At 39.2% G+C, this 27,463-nt stretch overlaps 2 protein-coding genes across 2 annotated transcripts; one reads left to right on the top strand and one right to left on the bottom strand.

The window, feature by feature from the left end:
• Positions 1-19,353, bottom strand: NFS1 (NFS1 cysteine desulfurase). The gene is made up of 13 exons (XM_070744924.1): positions 19,054-19,353; positions 17,623-17,690; positions 16,593-16,709; positions 16,368-16,451; positions 13,978-14,130; positions 12,769-12,862; positions 10,063-10,197; positions 8,792-8,949; positions 3,353-3,458; positions 2,595-2,676; positions 1,728-1,811; positions 1,554-1,643; positions 1-685 (listed from the first exon to the last, which is right to left on the bottom strand). Exons 1-13 carry the CDS (start codon positions 19,145-19,147, stop codon positions 622-624), a joined length of 1,329 nt encoding a protein of 442 aa, XP_070601025.1. The 5' UTR covers positions 19,148-19,353; the 3' UTR covers positions 1-621.
• ROMO1 (reactive oxygen species modulator 1) lies at positions 19,251-27,463 on the top strand. Its single transcript, XM_070744925.1, has 3 exons — positions 19,251-19,335; positions 26,695-26,825; positions 27,255-27,463. Exons 2-3 carry the CDS (start codon positions 26,695-26,697, stop codon positions 27,361-27,363), a joined length of 240 nt encoding a protein of 79 aa, XP_070601026.1. The 5' UTR covers positions 19,251-19,335; the 3' UTR covers positions 27,364-27,463.

Raw genomic sequence — 27,463 nt, 5'->3', positions numbered from 1 at the left:
TTGTATTCCATATTCTTTTCTATTACTTGTTTAAGCACAAAAATTGCATCGGTGCAGCTTTTACATGAAATACATAACTGCATGAAATATGTAACATTAATCCTTTCACTTTCATTTGAACTTTATATAGGAAAATCTACCTATAGATTTAGTTAGCTTAGCATGCTCGCTACTATATAACAAGCACCAGTACATAAGTATAAGACATAGGATTTAGTAAAGTAAACTGCTTTCTATAAGAAACATTATTTCTGAATGTATAACATGATAAAATACATTCAGAATGGCTTCACAATGCTTACAGAAGACCAACAAAACCAACCATTTTTCCACAATGATATAATTCTGAAGTCTCATTATAACAAGCTGTGACAAGATTATCTAAAATAAAAGTACCGCAACTTCTTTGGTGTCAGCGTACTTTATGTCCATGTATACTTCTTTATGTGAAAGTTAATGCACAGAACAAAACTCTTGCCTTAGGATTAATTTTCAGGCTTTGTATTTTAAAAATGCATTTCACTGATCACACAGGAATTGCACACTTAAAACTATATACTTTTCCTCAGGAATGTACAGGAACATTTAATCCACAACCATGCAGTCTGATATATATGTATTTTAATGCTGTGTCCATTTAATGCTCTTCAAATCAATTCCATCCTGTACCATCTCCCACAGTGGGCTGTAAAATAAGAAAATAAATAAATTTCAGCTCCTCAGAACTATAAATTATATTTGTCATATTTCCCAAGCTGCTACTGACAGATATAGCAAGGGTATTTGTGCTGGATCCACATTGTTATCCACTTTAGAACTGAATACCACATAACTACTGTTAAGGTAGTATAATTCTAATGACAAAGCATTAGGCAACAGCTATTTAAATTAGCTACATAGATCTGATAATTTCACAACAGACACAACTGGAGAACATAATAAATACAGTGGTACCTCTACTTAAGAACTTTTCTAGATAAGAATCGGGTATTCAAGATTTTTTTGCCTCTTCTTAAGAACCATTTTCTACTTAAGAACCCGAGCCCGGAAAAATTTCCCAGGAAATTTGAGAGCGGCACAAAGGCCCGGCCAGTTTCCTGCCATCCCCCTTTAATCCCGGCCATCTAGGGCTTTTCTGGACTGCCAGAAGAGCCTTTCGGTGGCGCTTAAGGAGGCTTTGGCAATCCAGAGCAAACGAAGCATTTTTCTTTCTCTGGGCGCTTAGAGAGGGAATAAACCTCTGCCAGCGCCCAGGGGAAAAAAACATTCCCTTCGCTCTGGGCAGCAACTTCCTCCTCTTCTTCCTCCTCCTCATCCCACCCAAATTCCGAGCTTTTATTTCTTTCCTAATGGGTTTGCACGCATTATTTGCTTTTACATTGATTCCTATGGGAAAAATTGCTTCTACTTACAAACTTTTCTACTTAAGAACCTGGTCACGGAACAAATTAAGTTCTTAAGTAGAGGTACCACTATAATCTAATTCTCTTCACAATCTTTATCTAAATTTAATTTAAAATGAATAAAAATACTATTTTTAATAAAAAGATTACCTCATTTCTCTTAATCTTTTCACATGTTGTATGCATTTATTTACAGTATAATCTACTTCTTCTTCAGTAGTAAAACGTCCAATTCCAAATCTGAAATAAAATAAAACACAAATCAAGCGCAAAACATACACAAACATACACAAGCAATTATCCTTTTATCAAAATAATCTTTACCTTATGGATGAATGAGCTAAATCCTCATCTGTTCCAATAGCACGTAATACGTATGATGGTTCCAAAGATGCAGATGTACAAGCACTAACAACAAAATAATATACTTGTTTTAATGCAAAGCAAGAATAGGCATGAAAACAGGTGGTTATTTTATTTATTTTATTTTTATTTATTCAAGTTTTTAATGCCGCCCTTCTCCTTAGACTCAGGGCGGCTTAGCAATAGCATTTTTTAACAAAGCCAGCATATTGCCCCCACAATCTGGATCCTCATCGGTTACAGTTGGGTGCATTCTGAATATACCTCCTTTATAACTTTAATCAAAGTACTTTGGATAACCTAGTGTTAATGAAATCCACGTTTCTCCAAAAAAAGAATTAATTTTGTAAAATCAATAAAGGAATGGAGAAGAAAAAAAGAAAAGAACCCAAATATAGGACAATATAGTCAAGAGGATTACATGTGAACTGGATCATTGGAAATTATCTCGTGAATTCACTGGCATGTTCAAATTATTAAAATAACTGAGAAGAAAAAAGACTAAGCAAAAATAATTAACTGATGGATTCACTCTCAACAGTAAAACCTTATTGTTGGTTCTCCAGTTTAGCGCATATCTACAGATTTTAATAAGGAACCTGAAATCTTAACAGCCTTTTTAAAAGTGAAATGAGTCAATGCCATTCATAATTAAGGAGATTCTGAACAGAATGAATATAGGTGCAATCTCGATTTTTAGTGTTATATGACTCTTTTATTCTGATCCCCCCCCCTCGCAAATTCCAGTTTCTTTGGGAATTCCAAGCAGTCTTTTCTCTAGAAACAGATTGAGTTGAACCATGTGCCACTTTACACGCAAAGTTATACCTTCCCGAAGAGAGTGCCACGTCTTTTAAGGCCATCAGCAAGCTTTCCCCTTCCACATATGCAAATGATAAATTGATGCAGCCTGCATTGTTAACAGAGTAAAGTCAGATTATCTAATACTCCTAAACAATTTCCAGTTTTAAGAACTATTCTTCTTTACAGGAATTTTACAGCAGTTATGAAAATTAATGCAGTTATATATTCAAGCAGTCTGTGATACTGCAGCTGTCATTATAAGACTCTTAGAGCCCGTCCATTATGAAGATGGCAATGAAGGTGGCACAGAAAAATGAAACAAGATTTTCCTTGACTATAAGAGGATTCTTCTCTGCTCCTCGTTTTCACACATCAGAGTTACTCTAGCACCCTTTTAAAAGTAATTTTTGGATATAAAACATAATTAAAATAATGTACAATCCATAAGTCATTGGACATTATAGATCAACAGCAAGTTAGTACTAAAGGAGATATCACTAAAAAATTACGTTTCAATATAAAATATCCTACAAATTATCAGCTGGGAGTTATTTAGTTCTAATCTCAAATACTTAATATCTTAAATAGACAACTATGGCGTGATAATGAACCAGTTTATTTACATGGAACTACTATGTAGTTATGTTCAGTTCTAAAAGAGTTATTTTGCTCTAGATGCATATTGTAAATCAGATTTTAGAAGAATGACACAAAAATGCTTTTAAATGTGTGTGTAGTCAATAACTGAATAATGACAAAGGTCTACATTCTGCTAATTATACCTGGATAACGATGTACTGCGTCTCCATTCATTACAACATCAGGAACTTCTGATATTATTTTTGTGATTAGCCGATCAGCTAATAAGCTAATTCGTTTATGGTCATACTAGAAAAGAAACAAAAATTAATTGATTTATCAGAATGGATTTGAGCTTTGACCAGTTTAGTTTAATTGCTTCATTAATCATTTGTTTTATTATTAAACAGGACTAGGAAACATAACATGCTGACATCAAAATTTAAAAATAACACACATTTTTATCAAAATTCATACATATATTAACCATAAAGGTCTTATTAATGTAATATTACTTTAGTTATATTCCTTGCTAAATGATGATAATTGGGACCTGAATTTCCATCACTAAGCAATTCAGTTGTAAGGCACATGTAACTGCATTACATTGTGACAGCAATTCTTTATGACCTAAATTGTTATTGTTAAACAAGGACTTTGGTTAATTATTTTTCTTTATTAAATGTACTGTATTTTTTGAAGTATAAGACGCACCTTTTTCCTCCCTAAAAGAGGCTAAAAATTTGGGCGTGTCTTATACTCTGAATGTAGTTCCCCCCCCCACCGAAGCTTTTTTTGAGTCCTAACTAGCTGCTAACAATCTTCCCAGCTCTTACCTTGCAAGCTCTTTCATTGTTACTCTGCAAAGGATGTTTTCCAAGCCCTAAGTCTTTGCAGGGTTTTTTTCATTGTTCTACTTGCTCTGAATAAGTTTCTTTCCAGTCCTAACGAGGTGCTAATAATGTTCCCAGCTCTTAGCGGCTTGCAAGCTCTTTCATTATTACTCTATGCAAATAAGGTTTTTTTTAAGCCCTAACCGGGGGATAATATAATGTGCTGAAGCTGACCAGACTAAGGATGCTATCAAAATGAATATCTGGTAGGCAGATTTCTCCCCCCCCCCCCTATTTTCCTCCCCAAATACTAAGGTGCATCTTATATTCCGGTGCGTCTTATACTCTGAAAAATACAGTATATACTGCCCAGAGAGGCAATGGAAAAGCCGACAATAAGTTGCAAGTCCAAGTCACAACAAGCCATTCCTTAGGTGGTTTGCAAGCAAGCCAGTAGATGGGTAAGTACAACAGGGTGTGGATGGGCAAATGGGCACTATAGCCTGGCCCAATTGTGGCTGGGCAGGGATCTGCATGCTACAGAGTGTGAAAAAGTATACAGGTAGGTGCTATGGCCCATCATGAATCCCACTGGGTGAGGGATAAGCAATGGAATGAAAGCAAGGGTTGCTCTGGGCAGGCACATGCTACTGAGTACAAGATCCCTAGGATCTCATATTCCATAGCTGGGATTTTGAGAAAAGGTAATGGGACTGGGAACAAATTGCAACAATACCCGCCAGTTTCCCCATTGACTTTATGGGATGCTGCAATTGTTGTAAGGGCTAGTCAATTACCAAGCATTCGAATCACAATCACATGACCATAGGATTGCTGCACCAGTCACAACTTCAAGGACCTTCACCCTTGTAAGTACCACTCATTTAGTCGCATCATAATTTTCAATGGTCGCTGAATAAGTGGTTGTTAACTGAGAACTACCTGTATGCCTTTTGCCTCTGTGTAATATAGACTGTTGAAAGGGCAATGTAAATAAAAATGTTGATTTATTTAGAGTTATTATGTAAACAAAACAGAGATCCTATACAAAAAGAAGAAGAAATCCAATAGAATTTTCCTCAATACTGGTGATCTCAAAAACTGTCAAACCTCTTTTTTTATCAATACCAAGACTGAGACTTGTAAGAAAAGGCCTGTGAAGTAAATGGGACGGCTCATAAGACACATAGTAGATCATTCAATAAATTAAGACAGTTCAACAAATAATTGCATTTTAATTACTACTAAAACTAATTGCACTATAAGTTGTTTTGAAAAAAATGTTAAGAATGAAATATAGATAAAAATAATTAAATATGTGAAGAGGCATATTAAATCCAATTCCAGACACTACATAACAATATTGTAGACAATTTAAATAATTATGCTAAGAATATCCCAAAAGCAGAAACTATGCTAAATGGGCTGGGTATAGACTACACATGTATGTCTTCAACATATGACCAGAATGGAGCCTGCCCATATCAGATTTTGTTGCAAAAACCAAAACCAGAAGCACACAGAGATAACTGATTCAGCTGGATTCATTAACTTCTTTATGAACATAGTGATATACAGTGATACCCCCGGGTATCGCGACCCCGATCATTGCGAAACGGCTATATCGCGAGTTTTCAACCCGGAAGTAACACCATCTGCACGCATGCGTAGATGGTGGAGTTTGCGTTCCGGCAGATCAGCTGCTGGGCGGCCGAAGGAACGTTCCCTGGGTCTTCCCGCCGGCATGGGGGGCTTCCTAGCACCCCCCAAACCCGGGTTGGGGGCTGGGGGGGGTGCTAGGAAGCTCCCCATGATGGCGGAGACCTGTTAAAACACTCGCGCGGCTTCCAAACTGAGTCCTGAAGCCAAGCGCAGAAGTTCGCCTTTGGCGCTTGGCTTCAGGACTCGGTTTGGAAGCCGCGCGAGTGTTTTAAAAGGTCTCCGCCAACAATGGGAGCTTCCTAGCACCCCCCAAACCCGGGTTGGGGACTCGGGGGGGCTGCTAGGAAGCTCCCCATGATGGCGGAGACCTGTTAAAACACTCGCGCGGCTTCCAAACCGAGTCCTGAAGCCAAGCGCCAAAGGCAAACTTCTGCGCTTGGCTTCAGGACTCGGTTTGGAAGCCGCGCGAGTGTTTTAACAGGTCTCCGCCATCATGGGGAGCTTCCTAGCACCCCCCCCGAGCCCCTAACCCGGGTTTGGGGGGTGCTAGGAAGCTCCCATTGTTGGGGGAGACCTTTTAAAACACTCGCGCGGCTTCCAAACCGAGTCCTGAAGCCAAGCGCCAAAGGCAAACTTCTGCGCTTGGCTTCAGGACTCGGTTTGGAAGCCGCGCGAGTGTTTTAACAGGTCTCCGCCATCATGGGGAGCTTCCTAGCACCCCCCCCGAGCCCCCAACCCGGGTTTGGGGGGTGCTAGGAAGCTCCCATTGTTGGCGGAGACCTTTTAAAACACTCGCGCGGCTTCCAGGACTCGGTTTGGAAGCCGCGCGAGTGTTTTAAAAGGTCTCCGCCAACAATGGGAGCTTCCTAGCACCCCCCCCGAGCCCCCAACCCGGGTTTGGGGGGTGCTAGGAAGCTCCCATTGTTGGGGGAGACCTTTTAAAACACTCGCGCGGCTTCCAAACCGAGTCCTGAAGCCAAGCGCCAAAGGCAAACTTCTGCGCTTGGCTTCAGGACTCGGTTTGGAAGCCGCGCGAGTGTTTTAACAGGTCTCCGCCATTATGGGGAGCTTCCTAGCACCCCCCCGAGCCCCCAACCCGGGTTTGGGGGGTGCTAGGAAGCTCCCATTGTTGGCGGAGACCTTTTAAAACATTCGCGCGGCTTCCAGGACTCGGTTTGGAAGCCGCGCGAGTGTTTTAAAAGGTCTCCGCCAACAATGGGAGCTTCCTAGCACCCCCCCCGAGCCCCCAACCCGGGTTTGGGGGGTGCTAGGAAGCTCCCATTGTTGGCGGAGACCTTTTAAAACACTCGCGCGGCTTCAGGACTCGGTTTGGAAGCCGCGCGAGTGTTTTAAAAGGTCTCCGCCAACAATGGGAGCTTCCTAGCACCCCCCCCCCGAGCCCCCAACCCGGGTTTGGGGGGTGTTAGGAAGCTCCCATTGTTGGCGGAGACCTTTTAAAACACTCGCGCGGCTTCCAAACCGAGTCCTGAAGCCAAGCGCAGAGCGCCCTTGGCTTCAGGACTCGGTTTGGAAGCCGCGCGAGTGTTTTAAAAGGTCTCCGCCAACAATGGGAGCTTCCTAGCACCCCCCAAACCCGGGTTGGGGGCTCGGGGGTGTGCTAGCGAGCCTCCCATGTCGGCGGGGATGTTTTAAAACACCCGCGCGACTTTCCAATGAGTCCCGAAGACAACGCGTTTGTCTTCGGGACTCATTGGAAAGTCGCGCGGGTGTTTTAAAACATCCCCGCCGACATGGGAGGCTCGCTAGCACACCCCCGAACCCCCAACCCGGGTTTGGGGGTGTGCTAGCGAGCCCCTCATGTCAGCGGGGATGTTTTAAAACACCCGCGCCGCCCCCAATCTTAGGCTCCTCGCTAGCGCTGCGGAAGTAAAAACACCCTCTGCACATGCGCAGATGGTGTTTTTACTTCCGCAGCGCTACTTCGCGAAAACCCGCTCGTTGCGGGGGGTCCTGGAACGGAACCCTCGCAAAGAGCGGGGGATCACTGTATATATATTTACAATACAATACAGATTCTTCTTCAAGCAAATACAGGCAGCAGAGAAGAGTTTCATTTCAGCAGAGTTCAGAGTGGACTGAGCCACACTCAGCTTTCCAGTTTAAGTTCATTTTATTTCTTTGATTTGATTTTTCTATGCCGCCCAATCCCAAAAGACTCAGGGCAGCTTACAACAATATAAAATTACCATATAGCAGTACAAATAACAATAATAAAGAAGTCAAGAAATCTAAGACCTTAATTAAAACTCATAACATAGCGGCTCAACAGCAAACATTCATATGATTCATGCAGAGTCATATTCATACAGGTGGTCAGGTGTTAATTTAGGGTTCCCAAGCCTGCCAGCACAGCCTAGTCTTTGTGGCCTTACGAAAAACCAGCAGGGTGGGAGCAGTGCGGACATCGGGTGGGAGTTGATTACAAAGAACCGGGGCAGCAACAGAGAAGGCTCTCCCCCGAGGTCCCGCCAGTCTACATTGCTTGACTGATAAGCAGCCAGTGCAGCTCGCGGAGTACAGGTGTTATATGGGTGTACCTAGGTGCACCCGTGACAAGTCGCGCAGCTGCATTCTGGACAATTTGAAGTCTCCGAACACTTTTCAAGGGTAGCCCCATGTAGAGTGCATTGCAATAATCAAGACCGTTTTCAGTTTTGATTCTTTGCACAGACTCAGACGTACTTAACTCTCATTGGCTTACTTAGCTATGTTATTCATTGGCTGACCTTGTTAACATGACTCTCCCAGTTCATGAATATCGTATTATGTCATGATTGTCATGAAATGAATCAGTCACATGACTGGCCTGATTTTACAACCTTTTTGCAGCAATCATTAAGTGAATGTGGCAACTGTAAGTGTGAACCCATTGCTCGCTATGGACCCAAGTTTGCCAAAAGCCAGAAGTAAGTGCCATGGGACACTGAAAATAACTGTAAATGCAGCCATGTTGCTGAGTGCCTGAAGTGTGGTCATGAGATCAAAGAGGGGTGGGAGGAACCACTGGAATGTCAGATATGGGTCATAAGTCCTTTTTTCAGCTAGGCTGTGACTTCAAATGATAACTAAGTGACTAGTTGAAAGTCAAGGACTACCTATACAGAGAAATTGAATCACAAGTTTTACCTTCATTTCTTGCTGTGCCAATTCACAAGCTGCCCCAAGGCCCACTACTAATGGAGTTGGTACAGTTCCAGAACGTAATCCTCGCTCTTGACCTCCTCCACTCTGTATAGGTTCCACTCTTACTCTTGGTCGCCGCCGGACATAAATTGCACCAACCCCTTAAAGACAAATAATTTTGTTCAATTCGTGATATTTCAGGGGGCTTACAAATATGCAAAATATAACTTTTAATCAGGATTCTTAGTTCTATTTAGCAATTCTTACTAGCAGACCTTTTTGTAAATATAGTGCCAGAAATCCAAAAGTCAAGTGTATTACTCATTGATCGAGGCCAAATTAAAGGCTGAAGCGCTTATAATTCGTGCATGATTGGAAAAAAAGGAGAGGAGGGGAGAGGAGAGGAGGAGAGAGGAGAGGAGAAAAGAAAAGAAAAAGAAAAAAGAAAAGAAAGAATGGGGGAAAAAAGGGAAAAGCTGTCTGGTATAAACTATGTGAATAGGCAGACTAACAATTTTTCTAAATTCAAGCTGTTACCCAATTTAGAAAGCTTCATTCTCCTAATAGAGTACTCGACTTACGACCATAATGAAGCCTGCAATCGCAAAAGGTGCATTTGTCACTGCATTTGTCATATATATGAGTTAGTTGCCAAGCATCTGAATTGTGATCATGAGACCATGGGGACGCTGCAGGGTTATGAGAAAAATGGTCATAAGTCACTTTTTTCAGTCAGTGGGGCAAATTAACATCCAAAATTACAGAGGGGACAAAGAATCTTTAGTAGCCTCAGTTTAATTACCTGGGGGATAGGTTGTGTTTATAAAATGGCAATATGTTTAAATTATTTGTCTGTTTGTTTTAAGAGAGCATTAGCTTTCAGTCATTGCTTAATACTGGTACTAAGGCATTGATGCAATCAAGAGCTGAATAAATACTTATTTATTTTATACAGAATAATTGGATCAATGCTACCTTAAAATAAATAATAATGCTTCCACATAATTTTAAAACATTTACATACTTTTCCTGCATAAAAAAATTAAGAATTACAGCAAAGAAACTCCTACAATTCAATTAAAATAATGCCTCAATAAGTGACTGCTTTTTCAAAATAAGACTTTAAATATTTCTAAAACACAAATAAAGAATAATAAGCTCTTACTTCAGTATTAATCACTCCATAATCTTAAGGAAACTGCAGTGAAATACAGTTCAGCAATTAAAACTTTCATGCAATAATAACTATTTCTTAAATACAGTGACTATAATACCTTTGGGACCATAAATTTTATGGCCACTTATGCTCATTAAATCAATTTTCATATCATTGACTTCCAGAGGGATTTTTCCAACTGCCTGTGCAGCATCTGTATGAAAAAACACTTTATTGGAACTGCAAATGTCACCTGTAATTAAACAAAAAAACACCACAATATAATTCTTTCTGTCATTTTAAAATGTGTATTTTAAATATAGAAAGTAATATTTATCTTTAAGTGATAATTTTGAAGATTAATCAAAGCAATTGTTTTTTCCTCGTGCATAAGTCGTGCTTCAGATTCAATTATAGGAACTGTCTGTTTCTAATATAGGGACTTCACTTCCTTCTTTATTTTGTACAATAATTTTTATTTCTTTTAACTCCACATCAATACACATATCTTTAAAAAAGAACATCAATAACATACATAGTTAAATAACTCTATCTAATCGCTTGGGTTTCCATATCTGCACCTCTATCGTATTAATAATCAGTCTGTACTGTATTCCTGTTTTTCTTTCTCACTCCCTCCCTCTCTCTCCATCTCTTCCATCTCCCTTCTTTCCTTCCTTCCTCTCTCCACTCCACCTCTTCCTTTCGCCAACTACTTCCTCTTTCTGCTTCTAAACCTTCCCTTGAGTGGCTTCAATTCCAATAGATCTTATATTAAACCAGGGGCGGATTCCACTTACTGCCACTACCAATGCGCTTCCCATGAAACTCTACAACCCCGGCATGTGTGCATGTCTGAGCGAGATTTTGCTTTTGTGCATGCACAGGAAGCCAGGGACACGCATACATGTGAGATTTCAGCCATTTTTTTGCTTCTGCGCATGCACAGAAGCAAAAAAATGGCTGAGATCTGTCACGCGTGCAATATTTTGCTTCCTGCACATGCACAGAAGCAAACGTTTACTCAGGGAGTGACTGTACCGTACCAATGGTAGCCACTTCACTTCCTTCTATGCTGTGTTTAGCATCTGCTCTGGAAACTAATGAGAAGCTCTAAAAGAAAGGCTACCATAAAAAGAAAGAAAGAAATGTTCCCTAGTTGTTTTTAAGTTATCTTCTCCTACCTATAGTTCATTAGCCTCAAATTCTTTCTTGTATTATATAGAGAAGTCAGCCACTAGACAGTATAGCTACAGATGAATTTTACTTACTGACAGAATGCATGACAAAAGCAGAAGGCAATAAACTGAGACATGGTTTAATGCTCAGAATTCTGAGCATTCCCATAGACACATGATCATGATCTGGATGCTTGGCAACCAGCTGGCACTTATGACCAGTTGCAATGTCCTGCTATCATGTGATGGCCATTTTCAACCTTTCCCTGTCTATGGGGAAAGCCATTCCAAGAAAGCAAATGTGAAATCCAGATAGATTACAAGTTGTTGGGGTAAATGCCCCCCACCATGCCACTAAACTCCTCTGTGCTTGCACTGTGCAAGCCACTTGCATACTACTATACACCCAGGAGCGGGCTACCATTCCCGGCCCTACCGGAACGGCCGAGAGCACACCCTCGCTCCCCCCCCCCCTTGTGTGTATGTGCACGCTAGCATGAGTTCCGGGTTTTTCCGTTTCTGCACATGCACAGAAGCAAAAAGAACCCAGAAATCATGCTTGCGCAAGATTCAGCTTCTCGCAGCAGGACAGCAGGTAGCGTAGCTCTGGTAGCGATGCTGGGTGTGCAAGAGTGTGCACGCGCCACTGGCACTTCCCCGGACCTACGCCTGCCCTGCCCTGCCACAAGTGCTGCCTTCCCCCGCCGTCCGCCCCTCACTCGCCTCTCGCGCCGGCTCCCACCATCACCCGTGCTGCCGCCATTCGCCCCAAGAGCGAGAGGCAAGTGAGGCGAATTGCGGCAAGCAGACGGGGAGGGGGGCAAACGGTGGCGGGCAGCAGCGAGTGGGCACTTACTTGTTTGCCCATTTCCACGTGTGTGGTGGTGGGAGCCGGTGCGAGAGGCGAGCGAGGGGCGAACGGCAGGAGAAGGCAGGCGTAGGTCCGGGGAAGCATGGTGGCACGTGCACACGCATGAACGCCCGGCATCACCACCGGAGCTAGGCTACGCACTACATGGCCGCCACCGGAACCGCGTTCCCCACCATTTAGGCTGGGGCCCACCACTGTATACACCCTTCATGAGCCTCTCTGTGCCTTCCACTTATCTCATGCATTCCCGTGCACCCTCTCCAACCCTTGTTGGAACTCCTTTGCACTCTCCCCCACCCTCACTGCATTTCCCTTGCATCCTTATGTGTTCTCCCCAAGCCTCTCTTGCACCTTTGCACACATACACCTCATCTCCTTCCCCACCCAGCAGCAACTACTTACCTGCTAGCTGGCCAGCTACCTAAACTTGCTGTTTTCTGCTGGCTTCCTCACTGATTTGGTTATGAGAAGCCAGCCAGAAACTGTCTCAGCCAATGGCCATAGAATTCAATAAATAATGATAACTGGGGATTCAGGGATTGTTGTTGATAAATGATGTTGTCATGTTTCATGACTGTCTTACTTAAAAAGAAAAATTCCAATCCCTATTGCTGTTATAAATCAATGACTACCTACACCATGTCTATAAGGGCTGTAATAAAATTGTGATTAGTTTTAACCAATTAAACTAGGTTGGTCAATACTGTATATGATTCCTCCAATGTTTTACACAGGTCATTATTTGAAGCACACATCACAATTCATGTCTACGTACCAATATCACTAATTGGCTGTTTCACTCCTATTTCATTATTTACAGTCATTATTGACACTAGGCTTGTATCAGGTCCTATTGCATTTTTCAGTTCCTGGTGAAAATCATACAAGAGGGAAACAATTAGATATGTACAAATCAGTTCAAGTTCAAAACAAGTGGAATATAATGGGTTGAGCTCAGAACTGGCCACTAAAGTTTTAAAATAGCTTATTCTAAGTTCATTTATCAGTTCAAGTTGGACATAGCCTTGCAAAGTCTTGTGCAAGCCAAGAAAAACAAACTATGCATTGTATACATCTTCCTTATTTGATTTTTCAGGTTAAAGAGACAGAGCTACTATTTTATGTCATGCCATTATAACACAGGCCCCACAATTCTACCATTCCCCAAGAGAGTGGGAGTAACTGCTAATCGTTGCTATACTTGATGAATTCTAATACAAATGAAATTAGTCATAAATTGCCTCTGAATGGTCAATGTATAAAATCAAGAAATACAATTACACATTACACTTCCCACATTACAATATTCTAAGCCACTTTCTAGATTTATGACCAGAACAAAACATATGTAGCCTTCCCAATACCTTCCAGTGTGCAAATATATAAATGCAGAAGTAACACAAGACAACAGAAATATATATACATGCAGAATATTACTTGTTACACATATAACATGGCTACCTGATAAGAATATTACCGTAAGTAAGACAAGAAACAATTTTTCAAGCTTTCCCTACTCTGTTTAAATTATGATGACTTTGTAATTTCTATTTTTAAATGGAATCCCAGGTCAAAATTCTTGTTGAGGTAAAAAAGCAGCAAGTTTTAACAAACAAACAAATGTATGTTATTTGATGCAATCCTATGTATGCATACTCAACAATTCCATTAAATTAAATACTGTATGACCTTAGTATTCTTAGAATTGCATCTTAACAAATAAACCATTACCATTTGATTGAATTATTTCAATGTGAAAACAAGCTTACTATGTTTTAAATTGCATTTATTAATATTCTTAGATCTACTGGAAATAGTTAACAGCCTGAACATCAGTTCTAACCTTCTGCCTGATAAACATTTTATTTGTTTTTATTGAGGAAATTCTATGCATAAAGCTATACTAAAGCTAATGAGGACAACAAAATGTTGAAACAGCACTCTCTTCTTCAGATGTACAAATATTTAAAAGTAAATCATTTACCTCTATATCTATAAGGCCATTTCTCTTTACAGGCAAGTAAGTGACTCGAAAGCCCTCAGCTTCTAGGGCACGACAAGAATCTAGCACACATTTGTGTTCAGTTTGTGTTGTAATTATATGTTTCTTTCTGGATTTATAAAATCTTCCAACACCCTTTAAATTGATACAAGAAAAAAAACAAGATTTTATGTTCAAAAGTGATACACAGTAGTTTTCATTGATATTAAATTAGAAGTGTAAAATTCTCATTTTCTTTAAAACTTCAAGCAATTGTCACCAAAAGTTTAAAATTATCTATTCAGAAATATATCCTAATGATTTAGATTTTTTCAAATGAAATATGCATCCTATAGTTTTGCATTTATATGGAAGTAATTACACTCAGTATAATTTCAAGTATAAAATTAAAATATGATTTTGCCTTTAATTCAGGAGAGCAAAGGTTATCCCCATCTTCAACAAGGAGGATCATCAGGAAAATTACAGGCCTGTTAGCTTGATATCTATATCAGGCAACATTTTTGAACAGATAATGGGTCTATAAATACTTGGAGAAGCAAGCTATGATTAAACCCTCACAAAGATTTATCACAAATAATTCATGCAGCTCAACCTTGATTCTTTTTTAACAGAAATACGTACTAAGTAAATCAGGAGTATGCCATAGACATAGTAAACCTAAACCTTAACAAAGCTTTTGATATAGTGCCTTATTATATGTTGGGGTGTATTAACAAACTCCCAGAATCCAGATGATAGAAAGTATATGAAGTACTGTAATCATTCTGGGCATCACAGTTCAAAAAGGACAATGACAAATTGAAGCACATTCATCAAGGTGATAATAGATCTGGAAATGAAACCATATGAGGAATAGCTAAATGAATCACAGAATATTTCATCCAAAGAAAAAAACAATTTCCAGACAAACTAAACACATCTTGGAAAGGGCAGAAACAACAATTGTGACAAAACTTGAGAACCCACAATAAGATTAGTTCTTTGGAACCTCTCCAGACAAGAGGAGGGGAGATTGCCCACAGGTTCTCTAGATGCCTGCTCCTGTGATAAGATGCAGGAAAGAGGTCGCATCAGCCATTATGTTCACAGCTGCAGCTGACTCTTTTAGAAGACACTGAGTTTATTAACCTCAGTTTCTAACCACTTAAAAAAAATATTTAACTATCCTAAGGCATAATGTTTATCTGAGACTCTGATGTCACAAATTGGACACTAGAGGGAACTATAGATTCCAGGCAGAAAAGGGGAAAATAGTGAAAAATTGCATTTGGTTTTTAGTTATTACAGGAATGTATAAAATGACACAAAGTGCTATAGTAGTTCAAATACTAAAAGAGGTTTTTGGATTAGTAGTTATAATGTCAGCAACATCAATAATAAAGTAGGCTTCCATTTGAAAAGATGGCTAATGAAGTTGTTGTTTTAGGAAAAGATCGATTATTACATTTATTAGTGGCTTTTCTAGGCCTTAATCACAACACCAACCTGCTCATTTATGGATTTGATTTATGGATTGAATAATTGCAAAGATTAGTTCATGAAAGAAGGGAACAATGATGTAACTTTACAGAGAGAAAATATAACATAAATGTATTTATGACTACAGTATTAAGATCAAAAGCCACAAATGCTCAGAGGCAATGGAATGTTGACTGACTGCTTTGGGGAAGGGAAAGAAAAAAGGAATCAAATGAAGTGTCCTTACCATCACCATGCTATAATATTCTTTTGTATCTCAAAGTGCTCTATAATGTTAGCACACAAATGCACAATTACAAGAAAATTTCAAAGTATATTTTGTTTAAAGAAGAATAGCATTCAGTAAATTTAAGTACACTGCATATGCAACATCTCAAATGGAAGTTCTGAGATTTATCATAACTTTTATTTAGAATCTAGAAAAATGAATACTGGTATGTTACTAGTTGCTGTTGCTTTATTTAAATACATTCCTTAGAACTAAAGGGGAACACAACAATTGTTTAATTCTTATAGTACTGAGAAATTATTATTATAACATTTTCAATTAATACCACAATATATTGGGTGTGCCAGTTGGCTTGGGCCCCCAGCATGGAAACAGCACAATGGATATGGTTGACTGAGTAATTATCATTATTATTAATTAGATTTGTATGCCGCCCCTCTCCGCAAATCCCACCACCCCTGCACTCCATTCCTGCCTTCCCTGAGTGTCTTTGGTTTTAAGGTTTGATTTTAACTTTTTATGTTTTAACTTAGATGCAACTGTAGGCCACCCAGAATTACCCTATGGTAAGGTGGGTGGCCAATACATTTTATTTAATAATAAATAAACACATACATACATACATACATACATACATACATACATACATACATACATTTACCTTAATTGCTATATTGTTTGATTCTGTGGCACCACTGGTAAAAATAATTTCACGAGGATCTGCTCCTATTAATGATGCAACTTGCTGGAGGGAAAAAAAGGAATGCACAAATGTAAATTAAAGCAGAACTTTTCGGGTGGGGGGGATCTAACTTTTTCAAACTGCTTAACAATACAGCAAAAACAGATGGATTATTTAATTTTAAGAACAAAACAATATTCTTACCTGTCTGGCTTTTTCCATTGCAGTTTCACTTTCCCAACCATATGCATGAGTTCTAGAGTGTGGGTTGCCATAGAAATGCAGAAGATAAGGCAACATGCTATCCAAAACCCTTGGGTCCTAGAACATAAGATATATAGGAAGCTATTTTACTCTTTGTGCTCTTATTTGAAACCCATGAATGTCAGGCATATATCCAGTTCTGTTAACAGAGATGCAATACATAAGTGCATGTAGATGCACATATAAAAGGGCAGCGTAGTAATCCTAATTCAAAAGGGAACATTTTTGAGACTACAAGGTGTATGGGCATTGCACCTGTCAGTTTCTCCTTCTAGGACTGTTTTATTTTTCTTTCATTCAATCATAAATCCTCAGAAACTGCCTGGATAGCAATAGCATTTAGACTTATATACAGCTTCACAGTGCTTTATAGCCCACTATAAGTAGTTTACAGAGGGTAAGCATATTGTCCCCAACATTTTACCAACCTTGGAAGGATGGAAAGGTGAGTCAAACTTAAGCCTACTGACATTCGATCTGCCAAGCTGCTGGCAGCCGGTGATCAGCAGAAGTAGCTTGCAGTACTGCCCTCTAACCACTGCACCACTGAAGCTCTTAAGTCCCTGCAGGGGTTTTTTCCACAAGGTTTTTCAAAAGTGGCTTGTCATTGTCTCCTTCCTATGACTGACCCAAGGTCACCCAGCTGATCTCCCAATTTCTAACTTGATGCCTTTCAGATTTAAGGCCACTTATAGCAATGGAAACGTGGCTTGTTTTGGGATACCCAGATGCAAACTGCCTCACAGAGTTGCCATTATATAAAATAATGAAAGGCAATTACTACATAATCCTATTAAGTTTTGGGAGAAAAAATATGTAAGAGAATATTGTCTATTCCTAAAGAAATTTAACTGTAATAGGACAGGTCCCTAAGCAAGTGTGCATACAGCCATCCTGTAAATACAGTTTAGGTTTATTTTTCTGTTAGTAAAGAACAAAATCTTCCCAGATCAGAATTTAGTTGACGTACTAGTGGGGTAGTTGCTTGGACATCCATATATAGCGGCCGGAGTAAAGATTCATCCACCTGGCCTTTACCTAGAAAAAAATAACACAACTCTAAAAAAACACACTTCAAAATGAGGGATGGGGGAGGAGGAACAACTGTGAACTCCAACTTCTCATTGTATGAGAACCTGCTTCCAAAATGCAAAAGAGCGCTGCTCAAACGTCACAAGAGTATCAATGACAGTGTTTGTTTTTTTACTTTAGCTGTAGGGCAGTGGTGACCAACTGGTGGGGTCCACGAGAAAATTTTGATGGTCTGTAGAAAAATTATTTGCATTTTTATACTGCACTAATCAGGAATCCTCAAACTGTCCTACTCTCTTTTATTGTTACTTTTTACTTACGTTATATTTATACAAACTATTGGTATCCTATACATGTTTGACAAACAATATTAAAATAAAGAAAGGAAAATGCCACAAATGTCATTAAATCTTAGAAATCATAGCTGGCTGGAGAATTCTGGGAGTTGAAGTCCACAAGTCTTAACGTTGCCAAGTTTGAAGACCTTTGCATGACTAAATACTATTTATCTTTTTAAAAACATCATATTAGTGGTCCAGAGTTTAAAATTATGAATTTAATGGTCCTTGAGGTCCAAAAGATTAGTGACCTCTGTTGTAGGAGATACGCTTAGCCAACAGAAGAAGTCCACCAGACTTGAAATACTGGGATTAGACAATTTGCAACTCCGATCTAATCTAAATGTAATTCATAAAATCATATACCAAAATGTCCTTCCTGTTAATAACCTTCAACCGCAGCAATACATGAGCACGTAATAGATTCAAACTCAATGTAAACTGCTCCAAACTCGACTGCAGAAAATACAAATTCAGCAACAGAGTAATCAATGCCTGGAATGCACTACCTGACTCTGTGGTTTCTTCTCTAAACCTCAAAATCTTTAAAGTTAGATTGTCTACAGTTGACCTCTCCCCTTTTTTAAGGGGTCTGTAAGGGTTGTGAATAAGCGCAGCATGGTGCCTATCATCCCTGTCCTAACTGTCCTATTGTCCTCTTTTATCCTTACTTTTTACTTATGTTTATACAAACTGCTAGTATCCTATACATGTTTGACAAATTAATATAATAGTATAGTATAGTATAGTATAGTATAATATATATTAAGTGTTATACCACATGATTCTTGACAAATGTATCTTTTTCGTTTATGCATATGCACCAAGACAAATTTCTTGTGTGTCCAATCACACATGGCCAATAAAAATTCTATTCTATTCTATTCTATTCTAATATAATATAATGAAAGGAAAACGCCGCAGATGCCATTAAATCTGAGAACGCAGATGCCAGTATCTTATTTGCTTATATAAACTCACATCTGCTGAATCCCAGCCAGGTCAGCCCTTCAAAAGAAACGCGCACTTACCTTGTTGGTACACAGCCCTGGAAAACGTCCTTCCTTGGAAAACCACCCGCCCCATCGAGACCCACAGCGCCGTCGGCCGCAATATCAGCATCATGCCCTCTTCTCGGTTCCCTTCCCTACACGCTCTTTCAAAACACAACGCAGTTTCAAAAGCTCAGCAGCGCCTTGCAGTTTAACCCTTCACCCTAGGCTGAGGCAGTTTCCTGTTTCGTCATCAGATTGAGCCGGAAGCAGATCGAACTGGGAGAGATCGTCGTTGGGGAGACTTCTCAGGGGGTCGAGGTGAGAGACGGGGCCCCCGCCGATAACCGAGCCGCGGAGTTTATCTCAGGCGGCTCGACATTAGGAGCGCTTCCGGGTTGATGGGGGGGGGGGGGTTGGCGCAAGTTTCTGAGGAGAGGCCTTTTAAATGTGTTTTGTTTGTTTTACCAAGCAAAACACATTTAAGGCAACTGTCCTAGGAATCGGGCGGCATATAAATTTCATATTATTGTTTATTTCATATAATACGTATACAATATATAATATGGCCTAAATACGCATTAAGTTCTTTCATTGGTTTAGGGTTAATTCTGTATGAATACAGCCTTGTTTTATATCTTAGCGTGGTAGCCAATTGAACGTTTGCATATAAAACATGGTTAAATTAAACCCTGGTTTTCTATGACTTTGTTACCTATATGGTCATTGTAGTTTACCAGTGGAACAGTCTGCCAGCAGAGGTTGTGAACGCCCCATCACTTTACACATTCAAAAGAAAATTGGACTGCCATCTGTTTGGGATGGTGTAGGGTTTCTTGCTTGAGCAGTGGTTGGACATGATGACCTGCAAGGTTCCTTTCAACTCTAATAATAAATAAATATACAAACAAACAATCACTTTTAAGATATAGGAGTTCAGGCACTCACATTGTGAGAATATGTAAAAAAGACCAGCTCATAATACTTTAAAATCTCATTTGTAAAAACGTGGTAGGCTGTTGTAGTTGTAGCATTTAGCTTTCTTTCCCTAACAATTGTTCGCTGTCACTTTTAAAAGTAGCGTTTCAGAAGTTGATAAATTTTCCCGAGAGAAAATCCTTTCAACCCAGAAGAAGGCTTCTGAAACAAATGCAATGCAAACAAACAAAAAAACAAAACTTGCCCCAAAGGAAATTAACTGAGAAGGTTTGAGCCCAGAGTCTCCAAACATGGATTCCTTCAGTACTGGGACTCTCAGGAAGTCTTGATCAACAGGTTCCATTCAGAGAAGGCAGTCATGGAGATACCTGGACTTGAGCCATGTAAGGAAACAGCAGCTTGAATTTCACTCAGAAGCTAATTGGCAGCAATGTAACTGCTATACAAGTGATACCACATGAGAATACTTTGATATACCCATTACTAGCCATGCCAATTGCATACTACACCATCCGAAGGTTCTAGATAGTCTTCAAGGGCAGCCCCATGTAGAGCATGTTTCTATAATCCAACCACTTATTTTAATTGGGGAACTAATTAAAGCAGTGGTTCTTAAACCTGGACAATTTGAACATATCCTTGGCAGTAATGGAGCAATTTTGTGAGTTGAAGATCCAGTGTGGGACTGCTGGTTGTGTAAAACAAGAGCCTAGGTTTTTTGTGAGGGTGATGCTATAATTCAGTTTTAATTTTTAAGAACCATTTTATCAACCCAAAGCAATCTTGACTATGACATCAACCTGTTATTCAAGCAGGAGCCATTAATTCTGGAGAAACTTCAATTTATGGCCCTTCTCATAAATTCAGGAGAGTGCTGTTCTGTCCAGACTCAAGTATAGATTCTGGGTTTAGTTGCTTCCCAAATTCCAAGCTACTGTTTTGGGAAGATGCCATATGAGTCAGTTTCTCACCAACTAGACTTTTAACAGCCCACATTGATCAGGAAGTCCTTCACAACCTTCACCTATTTCAGGGTAGAGATATATAATTGAATATAATCAACATATTTTTACTTTACTCTATGCTAGCAGTTAACTTCTGGAGCTTCATATATATATTAAACCAGGGGTGTCAAACCGGTGACCCGGAGGTCCGATGCGTCACATGCAGGGCATGCCCACCCCAGTTCTGTGAATAGGAAAAACGTTGCGTGATGACAACATGCTGCGAGTTTCACACCCATGTATTAAACAATAAGAGGAAAAAGTTGAGCCCCACAGCATTCCATAAGTAGTAGCCAATCTCTCCTCATTTACCACCACTACCAATTGAAACCAGCCACTCGGGAGAGGAAAATTACTGAAGGGATTTTTCCTATTTCCAATCTTCACTGTCAGTGCAGTGGGGCAAAGGCTGCTAGAAACCCAGCATAACTGGAATATGAATATTTGCATATTATTCTGGTTTATCCACATATTATCCTTTCAAGATAAAGAGGAAACAGGAGTCACTCAGAGACTATGGAGTCTATGGTGACTCCAAGAAAGTGACAGTTACAGTGTTCCCTCGATTTTCGCGGGTTCGAACTTCACGAATAGCCTATACCACGGTTTTTCAAAAAATATTATTTAAAAAATACTTCACGGTTTTTTTCCTATACCACGGTTTTTCCCACCCAATGACATCATATGTCATCGCCAAACTAATAATTTTTGCAAATAAATAACAAAAAAAATAATTGTTGTTAGTAAATAATTATGTTTATAAATATCAGGATCACTAAGTGTCTTATTCAATGGTGAGTACCAGTAATAATGGTGAGTAAATGATTGTTAAGGGAATGGGAAATGGTAATTTAGGGGTTTAAAGTGTTAAGGGAAGGCTTGTGATACTGTCCATAGCCAAAAATGGTGTATTTACTTCCGCATCTCTACTTCGCGGAAATTCGACTTTCGTGGGCGGTCTCGGAACGCATCCCCCGCGCAAATCGAGGGAACACTGTAATTTGAGTTTGTTTGCTTCTCATACTCTGCCGGGACTGGTGTGTGTGTGTGTGTGTGTTAACTGTTCCACATTCTCTTGATATTCCATATTAACACTGATTTAGCCTGTTTTAATGGGATGGGACAAATTCATGGAGGAACAGATTGTAAATGATCTACTTTTTAATTTTGATTGCTGCTTATTACAGGGTTCTTGTTTGCCTTCAAGTCAATATTAACTGCTGATGATTACTTGAACAAGTACCTGCAATTTTCTTAGCAAGATTTTGGAAATAGTTTTTCATGACCTGTTTGCTAGGGCTGAGAGAATGATTATCCCAATGTCACCCAGCTCCCTTTCTACCCAATGTTGGAAAAGAACTCATATCTCCTAGTTTCTAGCTTGATGCTTTTACTACTATACCAAAATGGCTCTATACCTTAGATTGAGATATTATATCTCAATTACCAGCTGCTAGAGATAAATAAAGATTAGCTTGTTCTAGCATTATTATTACAGTGGTACCTCGAGATACGAGTTTAATTCGTTCCGAACCTGGGCTCTTAAGTCGAGCAGCTCTTATCTCGAACGACTTTTCCCCATAGGAATTAATGTAAATAATTTTAATTGGTTCCAGCCCTCAAAAAACTCACAAAGTTAGTCTAAATTATGCAGAAAGACATGTTTTTAATGAAGAAATGTACATGTACATATAAATGAATAATGAAGTTTCTTTCACTTAACTTGTAAACTTTCTTAAACTTTTAAATTTACATATGTTCAACTTCTCTGCCACCCAATCCTGTAGGACAGAGGTCCCCAACCCTTTTTGCACCAGGGACCGGCTTTAAGCGATCAAGAGAGGAATGGGTGAATGAATGGACGGAGGGTGGGAAGGAAGGAAGGAAAGAGGGAAGGGACAGGAACAGAGGAAGGAAGCAAGGAAACTTATGAAAGGGGAGAGTAAGAGAGGAATGAGTGAAGGGAGGGAGGGAAGAAGGTGGGAAGGAGAAAGAAAAGAAGAAATAGAGGAAGGGAAGGTAAAAGAGAGAAAGAAAAAGAGCAAGAAAGAAAGCTGCAAGCACCCCCCCGAGCCCCCCAGGCCGGCTGCAACCTTTTAAAACACGTGCGCCACTTCGCAGCTGTCTCCTGAAGCCGAACGCGGAAGTTAGCGTTTGGCTTCAGGAGACAGCTCCTTGGCGCTTGTATCTCGAATTTGGGCTTGTAAGTAGAACAAAAATATCTCTCCCCTCCCAGCTCTTATCTCGAGTTGCTCTTAAGTAGAGCAGCTCTTATGTCGGGGTTCCACTGTAGTAGTATTGCAGAGTTGTGATGCAACTTTTATCTCTTGAGTAGACATTGTAACATTGTACATACAAAAGTGGTAAGTAAGCATTTCATCATTTGGCCCATCTTGACTACACCTGAGGATGCCTCTCCCCCTGCATTTTTAAATCTCTAACAAAATGAAGTTGGACAAATACCAATATACAACTACATGCACACATATTGTACATATACAAATTTATCCAATGTATACTGTGTAGAGAACATCCATAAAGATATGGCTCCATAAATGTAATCAGTAATCTATTATATCCTACTTTGTTCTAATATTCCATTACAATCTATTATAGTCTTGGCATATAAAGAACCTTTAAAATATCTTTTGTTTTCCTGAACAAAACATTACATTAGCATTTATTCCGGAGACCCAAATTGTAAGGGGTATTTTATGTAGCATTTCCAAGGTTTGAAAAAGTTGTTTGTTCAATGTACCTTAAGATCAAAATGTGCAATTTGCAGAGAGTGCAGATACTTAACACCATTAAGAATTTGCTTGAGAAATTCTGTGGCCTCCTCTTCAGTCAAAGATTCCTTTTCAGCTAAAAAATCAAAGAGTTCCCCTCCTGCAACGCTGTAAAAATAGGAGCTTTAATTATAACTTGAATACTTTTCATTAAAAAATAAATCAAATGTGAATGATTCTGCACACTTTAGGAAGAAAAATATCTACTCTTAAAAGCTTTAAAAGATTATGAATAGATTTTGAAAACTATTAAAATGTTTAATTAAATTTGCCAAGCATTAATAAGGATGTATAAAGATTTTTTAAAAATCCTTAAAACATTTAACCACGAGAATATTTCTGGATAACTTTTTTAAAGGCAAAAAAGTTATCCAGAAATATTCTCGTGGTTAAATGTTTTAAGGATTTTTCATGCTACTTTATTTTAACAATGTTTTAAATTTAAATTTACCAAAACACGTTGAAAATCACTTTTAAACAAAACAGAACTGGCAAATCTTTGCAAATGAGAAACTTCAATATCTTAAAAATAAAACATTAGTTTAAAAAATAGAGTGGGAGCAAAAACATTATCTCCATATCTCCAATTATGATGCAAAATCTACTTTCTTTTGTACAGTGGTACCTCGAGATACGAGTTTAATTCGTTCCGGATCTGGGCTCTTAAGTCGAGCAGCTCTTATCTCGAACGACTTTTCCCCATAGGAATTAATGTAAATAATTTTAATTGGTTCCAGCCCTCAAAAAACTCACAAAGTTAGTCTAAATTGTGCAGAAAGACATGTTTTTAATGAAGAAATGTACATGTACATATAAATGAATAATGAAGTTTCTTTCACTTAACTTGTAAACTTTCTTAAACTTTTAAATTTACATATGTTCAACTTCTCTGCCACCCAATCCTGTAGGACAGAGGTCCCCAACCCTTTTTGCACCAGGGACCGGCTTTAAGCGATCAAGAGAGGAATGGGTGAATGAATGGACGGAGGGTGGGAAGGAAGGAAGGAAAGAGGGAAGGGACAGGAACAGAGGAAGGAAGCAAGGAAACTTATGAAAGGGGAGAGTAAGAGAGGAATGAGTGAAGGGAGGGAGGGAAGAAGGTGGGAAGGAGAAAGAAAAGAAGAAATAGAGGAAGGGAAGGTAAAAGAGAGAAAGAAAAAGAGCAAGAAAGAAAGTAAGAAAGAAAGAAAGAAAGAAAGAAAGGGGGAAGGGACAGGAACAGAGGAAGGAAGCAAGGAAACTTATGAAAGGGGAGAGTAAGAGAGGAATGAGTGAAGGGAGGGAGGGAAGAAGGTGGGAAGGAGAAAGAAAAGAAGAAATAGGAAGGGAAGGTAAAAGAGAGAAAGAAAAAGAGCAAGAAAGAAAGCTGCAAGCACCCCCCCGAGCCCCCCAGGCCGGCTGCAACCTTTTAAAACACGCGCGCCGCTTCGCAGCTGTCTCCTGAAGCCGAACGCGGAAGTTAGCGTTTGGCTTCAGGAGACAGCTCCTTGGCGCTTGTATCTCGAATTTGGGCTTGTAAGTAGAACAAAAATATCTCTCCCCTCCCAGCTCTTATCTCGAGTTGCTCTTAAGTAGAGCAGCTCTTATGTCGGGGTTCCACTGTATTATTATTCACAAAAAACAATAATACATAGCAAACAAGATTGATATGCTGGATTTCGTATCACAATATCACAAATCGAACACTTCCGAAGCGTCTAGGACTGTGTGATGTATTTTCGTATGATGTGTGTAGATCCAAGTACTGTGGCCTTTTGCAACTGACAGATTGTGGTTTTGTCAAAGTTTATTGTTTTCAAATGCTGGCTGAGGTCTTTTGGTACAGCACTCAAGGTGGCGATTACTACTGGAACCACCTATACTGGTTTATGCCAAAGTCATCGTAGTTCGATTTTAAGATCATGATGTAGGCTAAGTTTTTCTCGTTGTTTTTCATCAATTCTACTGTCACCTGGTATGGCAACATCAATGATCATCATCGTTGTTATTATTCCTGCATCTCATTGTTTACTAATGAAAACAGAACATTAGAGTTGATCCAATTTAACAAGTTTTTATGTTCTTAAAATCTCTCCTGTATTTAACTTGATTCTAGGGAATCAATTTTGGCAACAATGTAGATGTGATTTGCAGTTGCTATCCTTCTCCTCATTGCTATTATACTATTTTTAATCATATGAGATTCTTTGAGGCTCACATTAAAAACAAATTCCAAATCCTGTTTAGCTTTTTCAAATTGACCAAGATTGATTACTACCCTCTGCCCTAGTCCTCCAAGTTATTGTTTTTTTCAATAATCACTTGCTACCTTAATGCTTTACAATCCTAAATCAAAATAATATTTTTTCAAAAGAATTCAGAGTAGCTATGTATTTGGTATTATCCCTAATGACAATAGAGTTAATGGAAAGTATATTGTCTGGAACAGGGGTCGGCAAACCATGGCTTGAGAGCCGCACATGGCTCTTTGGCCCCAAGAGTACGGCTCTTCTGGTGCCCGCGTTATTGCTTCAAGCCCTGCTGCAAGACAGCTCCCGGGTCTAATGATCCTTGGTGTGAAAAAACAATGCAGGAAAATCATGCAGAACAAGTTAAGAATAAACTTAACTTAAAATTCAGCAAAGAATTGATTAGCAGGCTGAAAGTGTGTAATTGATTATTGACATTCCTACACTTCCTCATATTCTGGTAAAAATACACAAATATGCGTGGCTTATATCCACCAGGTCTGATGGATATAAGCCATGCATATTTGTGTATTTTTACCAGAATATGAGGCTTAAATTATAAATATCTAGCTAAAAATTTCATTAAATAGATCACTGGTGGTTTTAAAATGATTCAAATATTTTTAGTAATACAAATAAATATTCCTTCTAATTGAAAATGGAAACCTTTTGATATTTAGAAGCAATACATATTACATGTGTGCTCAATTTTCTTTCTAGATGCCTGTAACAGTGGGATCATATGGCCAGTCCCAGCCCAGTTGTTTCGACAGAGTAAAAATGGGCTTCATGATGGGCTTTGCTGTTGGCATGGCAGCAGGTGCACTGTTTGGCACATTTTCTTGTGTCAGGTATGTTGGAGACCAAATCCCAGAGTTTTATGCAGTGTAATTATGACAGTAAATCTTTATGACAAGCAAAGCTGCCAGCTTAGCACAATGTGTATATTAATAACTAAACAATGTGTATATTAATAACCAAATATCTTAAACTTGATGTTAAGATTTGTAGAATATTTGGATATACTTTTTAAGACTTACCAAATACCCCTAAATGCAGATCTTATTATGTTTATGAAGGAAATCATGAAAAACATAATTCCCATAGCTTGAATGCAGGCTATCCTTTGAACCATGTTTTGATGAGGGAGGAAATATATCCACATCCAGCAGCGAACTTTGGTGTTCTTTATCCTGAAACTTTTAAATCTTCCACTGATGAATTTCTTTGACTTATTTTGAAAAATAACTTTCTGTCAAACATTGTGTGTTTTTTTTTAGGATTGGCATGAGAGGACGAGAACTGATGGGTGGCGTTGGCAAAACCATGATGCAGAGTGGTGGAACGTTTGGGACATTTATGGCTATTGGCATGGGAATCCGCTGTTAACTTTAATTTTTATTCTTTTTTACCATGAAGACTAATGCCCCTGTTAGTCCACATCCTGCTATGTAAAATAATAAAACTTTGTATCAGGAACAAGATAAAA

This window comes from Erythrolamprus reginae, chromosome 3 (genome assembly GCF_031021105.1).
Source record: "Erythrolamprus reginae isolate rEryReg1 chromosome 3, rEryReg1.hap1, whole genome shotgun sequence".
Lineage (NCBI taxonomy): Eukaryota > Metazoa > Chordata > Lepidosauria > Squamata > Dipsadidae > Erythrolamprus > Erythrolamprus reginae.
Note: the sequence above shows the minus strand (reverse complement) of the source record. Positions and strands in the feature narration are given on the sequence as shown.

Coding starts and splice junctions, on each gene's coding strand:
- NFS1 (XM_070744924.1), bottom strand. CDS start 19,147: ATGATGCTGATATTGCGGCCGACGGCGCTGTGGGTCTCGATGGGGCGG. Junction 16,710..17,622: donor TCCAAGCAACTACCCCACTA/GTACGTCAACTA, acceptor CTTATGTTCTAG/GACCCAAGGGTTTTGGATAG. Junction 1,812..2,594: donor GTGGCACTCTCTTCGGGAAG/GTATAACTTTGC, acceptor TTTTGTTGTTAG/TGCTTGTACATCTGCATCTT.
- ROMO1 (XM_070744925.1), top strand. CDS start 26,695: ATGCCTGTAACAGTGGGATCATATGGCCAGTCCCAGCCCAGTTGTTTC. Junction 26,826..27,254: donor GGCACATTTTCTTGTGTCAG/GTATGTTGGAGA, acceptor GTTTTTTTTTAG/GATTGGCATGAGAGGACGAG.